This window comes from Aedes albopictus, chromosome 2 (genome assembly GCF_035046485.1).
Source record: "Aedes albopictus strain Foshan chromosome 2, AalbF5, whole genome shotgun sequence".
NCBI classification, from domain to species: Eukaryota; Metazoa; Arthropoda; class Insecta; order Diptera; family Culicidae; genus Aedes; species Aedes albopictus.
Window position 1 is genome coordinate 326,940,948 of NC_085137.1, and position 7,908 is coordinate 326,948,855.

At 35.3% G+C, this 7,908-nt stretch overlaps 1 protein-coding gene across 4 annotated transcripts; it reads left to right on the top strand.

The window, feature by feature from the left end:
• Window positions 1–821: 821 nt before the first annotated feature.
• LOC115269937 (uncharacterized) lies at window positions 822–7,586 on the top strand. 4 transcript variants are annotated; one of them, XM_062848860.1, is made up of 7 exons: window positions 822–1,332; window positions 1,386–1,556; window positions 1,608–1,745; window positions 1,810–1,906; window positions 3,118–3,373; window positions 4,226–4,424; window positions 7,040–7,586. In XM_062848860.1, exons 1-7 carry the CDS (start codon window positions 1,248–1,250, stop codon window positions 7,387–7,389), a joined length of 1,296 nt encoding a protein of 431 aa, XP_062704844.1. In that variant the 5' UTR covers window positions 822–1,247; the 3' UTR covers window positions 7,390–7,586. The 4 variants fall into 4 exon arrangements, with proteins under 4 accessions (XP_062704844.1, XP_062704845.1, XP_062704846.1 ...); XM_062848861.1 differs by lacking the exon at window positions 4,226–4,424 and having other exon boundaries at window positions 7,040–7,169; XM_062848862.1 differs by lacking the exons at window positions 3,118–3,373; window positions 4,226–4,424 and having other exon boundaries at window positions 7,040–7,168.
• The last annotated feature ends 322 nt before the right edge of the window (window positions 7,587–7,908 follow it).

The following is a 7,908-nucleotide window of genomic DNA, read 5'->3' on the forward strand; positions in this document are numbered from 1 at the left end:
ATTTCCCTTCGAAGTTTGTTTTTGGAAGGTGTCGAAATTTGCGGAGCGACTCTTGGCGCTCACTTGCACTTCATGTTTGTTTTGATGAAACAAAGACCAATTTTACGGAGAAGTGATTTAGATGATCGTTCACATTTTCAGTGGGGTTTGGCGGTGCTTTGAACACACAATGCAATGATCCAATGCCGTTGCTACTTTTTGGCAAATTGATCATGGTTTCAAATTCGAATCGGTTGTTAGTTCTGCTAATATGGTCGTAATGAAAGACTTAATTAGAATGAGCTTTGTTGTGGAAATGCTTATGACTTTATTATACGCAAAGTATTTTTGGCAAAGTTATTGTTAGTTTGGTAATTAAACTAGGCCGAGTTATTACTTCAGGCATACATGTTTGAAGTCGACCATTGCACTGAAAGCAAGATATTGATTTAACCCTTTGGAGCCGGAGGGGTCATATATGACCCCGGCGATGAAACCGAGCATAACAAACGTGTTCGACACCAGCGAGGTTGCGTCGACAGCGGCGAAACAAATCGGCTCCAAAAGGTTAAAATAAACTGATTACTGAAACTCAAGAATTAAAAGGAATAAAATCATTATCGTTCATAATCCTTCCAATGCCAATGGTCATGAAAATTTATCACTGCACTCCATTAATCGGCTGGATAGCAGTGATAACCTGTTCAATAACTGTTTTGAGTAAACTACTACTACTCTTGAAAAGTTGATGATTTCAGATGATTGAATGATGGTTTCTTGAGCCATAAGAAGCGGTATTTTTACATGAATAGCAAGAAATCAAAACTAATTTTCTAAGATATGGCGCCACCAAATTAAAAGTAAAACGATTTTTCTAGCACGGACTTGTGTCTCATTCTTGGTAACTGAAGCACGTAGAGACGTGAAATGTTGGCTAAACATCTTCAAAATATCATATTTTTATGAATATCGATCCCTTTTTACGCAAACTTTTTAGAATATTCAGAAAAAACTACTTATGCATATATTCTAATTTCACTTTACTTTCCATTTTCCGTGAGCCGATTGCTAAAACACTATAATAAACCGAGAGCTGTATACACTTGGCTTTGACAGTTGTCTGTTTTGATTCCACCTTCAACTCCACTTCCAATCGTATACGAAGCTGGCGCGGATTCATATCGGTGAAAATCGAAACGGTTTTACTGCGTTAAAACGCAGTTTATTCACGTTATACGTTTATTTATACTAGTTGCTGCAACATTAAAATGGAAAAGAGGTGCCCTTTTGCTCAGATAAATAGCAACACCAAGCAATCAACGAAAAAACGTACACCTTCCGGACGACGACAAGGTTAGTGCTGCTGTTGTTTCTGATTTTAGTTTTGCAACGTATTATGTTTTTAGGAAAAGAAAACCGGGCATGTTCCGAGGATGCCGGATCCAACGCACGTAAATCATCGCGATCCAAATCCTCGAAAAAAGCGGAACCCCCTAAATCCAAGGCTAAAATCACACCAAAGCAACTCGAAAACAAGTCTGCTGGAGATGCTAGCAGGAAAAGTTCATTGAAGAAAGGTAAACGCACGCAGCTACGTCACGAACGTAGGCTCACACTTTCATTTTAAGGTCAATCCACCAAGAAATCTGAGGCCAAACCACCACAAACTTCACCGGTCCAAAAAAGATTCCCGGGCAGCTATCTAGAAGCAACATCAGATGACGATGCATACTTAGAAGATTGTGAAGAATCTGAAAGTGTTCCGGGTTAGTAATATCAATCTATCGAGAATTATTGTAGAATATAAGCGTTTTTTTTTTATTTCTACAGGCAAAACATCAAACAACGGTACTATACAAACGCTTCGACAACTTGCAGTTCAAAGGGGAGTTTCGTTATCGGGAAATAAAATACAGTTGCAAAAAAGGTAAATGTTGACCATTCGCAATAACTATTGGGATCATCCAATCATTATGTCATGTATAAAAGGCAGGGAATTAGAAGAGCGGATCGAGTCCACAGCGAGAAACTTAATGAGAAACACAGCGAGAAACCCACATCCACCCCCTCAGAAGACAAATTTTAATAAAAGGTCATTTTGGGTGTTCAGTGTTAACGCCCCGACCGTACCAGATGGAGTGTATATGGGATTTGACACAAGTCGGTATCTACATCCACCCCCTCAGAAGACAAATTTTAATAAAAGGTCATTTTGGGTGTTCAGTGTTAACGCCCCGACCGTACCAGATGGAGTGTATATGGGATTTGACACAATACGGTACCCACATCCACGTCCACCGGTCGGTCCGAAAGTTTTGCGATTTTTTTTTTGCGGGAAATTCCATTGACATAATGCAAAATGAGCGATAGCATTTCTTCAAAATTATTGTTTGTATCAACATATTGGCTTGATTTTTCGTACACGGATAGTACTAACCGTCTCTCCCTGTGTACAAATTTTAAAATGGATTGCTTTGAAATTGGTTGAGTTATGGCAAATAACAACCCGTGCAAAAGAAGAATTTGGTATATGCATTGTAGGGTGCAAGACCTTTTGGACAGGGTGTCCGATTTTGCACACTTTCTTCAATAATTAATTGAATTTGATACACCTCGAGTTACTTTTTGTACACAGTACACAACACACAGTAAAATATCTAGCCGAATACAAACAATCAAATCAATACAAACATCTTGAGGAATTTATATCTAACTTAAAGAGTTTTTTTATTTGTTCAATTAAACTTCATTATTTAGTAAGGAAATCGTCCCCAGAGCAAAATTTGTCAAATATGATGCCAGATGTATTATCCTGGTCTGACCCAAAACTATCATCATTCGCATGCTGCTTCAGCGCTGCTAGCTCAATATCTAAGGACTATGCTGTCGTGTGCAGCATAGCTGTCCCATGTTCTATGGTAATCCACATTAACAATATTTTTCGTGTATTTACCATTTGAATATTGAAAGGTTCGTCACGTCAAGTGTCGGTCCAAGTTTATGTTACACCTCTGGAATCGAATATTGATAAAGAGGTTATCTACCTATCTATCTATGTAAAGTAAAAATTGAATGGTGTTTGTATGTCACGAATAGGCTCGAGAACGGGTTAATAATAAAACTTTTCAACAATTACAGGTTACAATGGTACAACAGGTATAATTTGAACTCATCACTTATTCAGCATGTCGTACCAGTTCCACCGTTGGATAAGGCAGGATTTACCGAAAATTTAAGATTTGTGGCTTGCGATGAAGTCCTACAAAGTTCATTAAAATGGCTAAGCGTGGTAGAAGTTTTTTCATACTTTCAGCAGCGCTCTGCACGACAAGGTTATCGCAACGGAAAGTTATTGAAACAAGCGGGTTTTTTGAGGAACATCAGTTATGCGAAGGTATGTCTTTTTATCATATATTGAAATGTTCATACTTTACGAGCCACGCTTTATTGCTATTTTTTCTGCGAGTGTCATTATGCCTAACGCCGATTAAGAAAGACCCATTTTTTCCGAATAATCTGTTATTATCCTATTTTATTTTAAAATATTTTAAATTTACGCTTTCAGATAGGCATTTTTCTTGTTATATTGCTTCTAAGAACATTAACAAAACGGCTTAATGAAAGAATAACAATATTGCTGCTTGTTATATCTACCGCCATTTGGTCCCTAACGACTTCTCAGTTTGTTTTTCGATAACTGTTTGAAAATATATTTCTCCAGAACCGCGGTAATTTTGTGGAAAACAATCATCAAAAAGAAACTAATGTACACCGTATTTTTCCGTGAAACGCATCATTCGGAGACATTTGTGAAACAAGTACACAACATTTACATAGTTTAAATCATGGGCTGTTCTTTAGAGTTACATATACTGATGTAGAGAACAGTGGCATGATCACTTAATTCATTTCTTTTTTCGGCCAAATGACCCGGAACCGTTTTCCCGCCTCATTTCCATGCCATGCCATCAAACCATGGATACATATGATTTGATTACAAACTTCCGAAAACATTTGAAGTTAGAGTATAAAACGTGATCACCAAGGCAATCTTTGATTATTTCATTCGCAATTTCATGAAACATTTCAAATAATCAGATAATCATGGCTTACACGGTTGCTTACGCTGTTTAGTGAATACCCCTATTATTTCATCACCTAAACTATTTCTGATTTCCGAGCTGCCTTTTTTAATTCGAAATTGTTTCAATGTTGTAGTTTAACATCTATTAATGCGATTTTTCAGGTCGACAACAAAGTTTATCAAGTAAGGTGTTATTGTGCTGCAACCATGCATAAAAATCGGATGTATCAATTGAAATTAGAACATAACGGGTCTAGCATCACGAAGGCTAATTGCGAGTGCCCTGCTGGAAGTGGTAACTCCGCAGCTTGCAAGCACGTTGGAGCTCTTCTGTCCGCATTGGAAGATTTTGCCAGAACTGGTAAGCCTAATTGCCATTCAAAAGAGTGTCCTTGAGTCTTTTTTCACTGTTGAAATGCAAATCAATTAATGATTTATTTTTAAACATGTTGAACCGTGAACTCATCTATAGTTGTTTTTAAAAACAGTTTATTCTTTTTGAAATATATTTGCTGAAACGTTTTATTACTTGTGTATAAAATTAACAGTTTTGGTTAAATCCCTAATTCCGAGATTTGAGAATGGTTTAGTTTAGATTTTTCATTAAGGTACACCAGGGCAAGTTGAAACAGCGGGTTAACATGATGTTATCCAATGATGGTAAACAGCTTGAATGCCATAACACATAGTTTTTGATTTAAACAATCTTTCTGCGAAATCATATATCATATATCATATATATAAAAGCCCAGCGTTGTCTGTCTGTCTGTCCGTAACGCTTTGAAATGTTTCGTTGAAATGTTTCACAAATTTATAAAAATAACGAGAACTTTCTGGATGTGTTTTAACTTTCCAGAAATAATAAGAAGAACCTTCTGGAATGTTCTACAACACCAATATTCTATAGATTCCAAGAATTTTCTGGAAGTTGCTGAAGGTTCCAGAAAAAAAAAGGAAAAAGAACGTTCTAGAATGTTCTGGAGTATTGAACTTCTTAAAGTTTCAAGAATCTCCTTGAAGTTTCTGGACGCTTCAAGAGAAGGGCAAGAACCTTCTGTAGCATTATGGAACATCTTTTTCTTGGAGTAACATCTCAACTGTTTCTCAGATATGAGCTTCTGTCTATGAGCGCTACCACAGTTATTAACTGAGAACTTTCTCTTCTAAGTTTTTTAAACTTTTCAGAAAAGAATCTTCTAGAATGTTCTTCACATAAAACCTAATAAAATTTAGAAAACTTTATGGAAGTTAGGAAACAAGCAAAAAAAACCTTCTCGAATGTTCTGGAACATAAAAATCTATAAAATTTCCAGAAACCACCTGGAAGTAACTGAATGCTCCAAAAGTGAAACAATAATCTGAGATATTCTGGAATATCACACTTTCTCAAATACGGAAAACTTTCTGTAAGCTACTAAAATAAGAAGAACCTTATGGAATGTTCTGTTACACATTTTGTTTTCAAATTTCGAGAACTTTCTGGAAGTTGTTAATCGTTCAAGAAAGAATGAAGGACCTTTTGGGATGTTCTGGAACATAAAATTACATAGAATTTCGAGAACTTTCTGAAGATTACTTAATGGTTAAAAAAGAAGAATAATAATCTACGGGTATGTTTTAGATCATGAAAATTCTTAAGATTCTAAGACATTTCGAGATGTTACTGGACGTCCCAAAACAAGACTAAGAACCTTTTGCATTTTTTTATATTTAACAAAAAAGTGTCAGGAAATTTGTGAACGTTCCAGAAAAAAAAGAAACGTTCTGAAACAAAATTCACAATTTTTTTGAGATATTTCTGGAAGCGACTGAACGTTCCAAAAAAACAGAAAAATCCTCTAGAATATTCTGGAACATCAAGCTGCTTTGAATACCTGCAACTTTCAAAAAGCTGCTGAAACGTTAAAAACAGCAGAAAGAATAAGAAAACGAATCTTTTGGAATTTCCTGGAACATATTTTTTAATGCCAAGAATGTTTGAGGAGTTGGCGAGCGTTCATGAAAAAATATAAAATTAACCTTCTAAAAAGTTCAACATCAGAATTTATTAAATTTCGAGAACTTTCTGGAGATTAGTAAACGTTCAAGAGAGAAGCATTTTGGAAAGAGATTCTGGAATGACAATAACAATAACTCTGGAACTCTCCTTTACATTATTTATATTTTATACAATCTGTCCCTAGCAAACGTGGCTAGCCACGTCGGGTCAGCTAGTAACACATAGTTTTTGATTTAAACAATCTTTCTGCGAAAGAAAAAAATCCAAATTATATTGAAAACTATTTCAAAACTTCGTAGGAATTGTAGGATAGAACGAGACCAAATACAAGCGAATGATATTTCGATGCGAACGACATTTGAAAATCTCAGTGATGAGAAAATGATTTAGAATCGCCTGCGAGTTCGCTCACGCAAGAGAGATTTATGGATGAGATGTAAGAGTGAGTATTTAATACTGCCTCTGAATCGTTTGCAAGGCTCATAGGGTATGTGTGCCATCAGTAATCTCACCATGATTCTCACGCTCCCACATTCATCCTATTCAAAAACAAGCGATTACGGCACCGATTGATTCCGTTCATTTTGTTTTCATGGGTGCTTACTTCAAACAAAATATACAAAAATAAGAAACAAAACAAACAGCACTTCAATCGTTCGTATCTCGCAGGATGATGATGCGAGCCACATGCTTAATAAGGGAACCAATACCTCACCTATTGAAGAATATGTTGTTATTGGGGTTTCTATTTTTTAAATATGTGCAATCAAAAAATTTATTTAGTCGCAGCTGAAATTATCCTAACATTTTTCAAAGATTCATTAATTCTTTCTTTGATGGTTTAAAATGCTCAACAATCGTACTCAATTTAACAGATAAAGTCTAACTTATTTTAGATACAGTATGTGGAACAAAAATAAAAATAAATCTATTTTACCTTTGATGTATGCCTATGTAAACTTGACTTTTTATTTTAGGTATAATCCAACAGAACACAACTTGTACAGATGTTTTACAAAAATGGCACCGTCCCCCAAAGAATGCTGATAAATCATCTTCATATAAGCCAATCAAAGAGCTGTTTCCGGAACCTGAGACTAGCGAGAACTGTAAAATTAACGAAATACCCCGAAAGGAATTTTCCGACTATTTTCTAAAAACTACACTGAATGCTGGACTCCATATGGCAATTCACCGCAGTAGGACCGTGAAAGATATGGATAACTATTATGAGGAGCATTCGTACGCTAAACCATGCCCGGAACCATTGAAAAAAAAAACCAGAGTTGCGAAAAGGGCCAAGTCACGTAAGCCGCGCGTTCCATGAAATGGGCATAAAAGAACGTATTTTGAATTGTTTTATTTTTAAACAAAGCGAAAAAAACAATTTGTTATCTTTATAAAAATTGTTGTCGTTATATAAATTACATAAAAGCAGATTTCATGGTTAAATAATATTAAACATAAAATAGGATAGTAGATGATAAAAGAATACAGAAATATAAACTTTATTTTGATAACCTTCCTTAATGTTTTACTATGATACCGAGAATAGCACATTAAAACAAGTAAACGCCTGGCACATTTTAAAATCGACAAATATTTTCATTCATTTTCTACACAAAACTGTACCGTCAAACAGGGTGACTTGCAACACTTGCTTTAACTAACAAAACATGTGGATAAAACGTTATTTCTAAATACAAACTCCTGGTATAATAGTTTTAATAGCTGGATCCTCTACAGAATAGGAAAAAAATGCAGTATATTATTTTTATTTTTCCTGTTTTTTGTTTGTTTTTATTTATGTGTATTTTAACATAACGCTAATTCTACACAACACAGA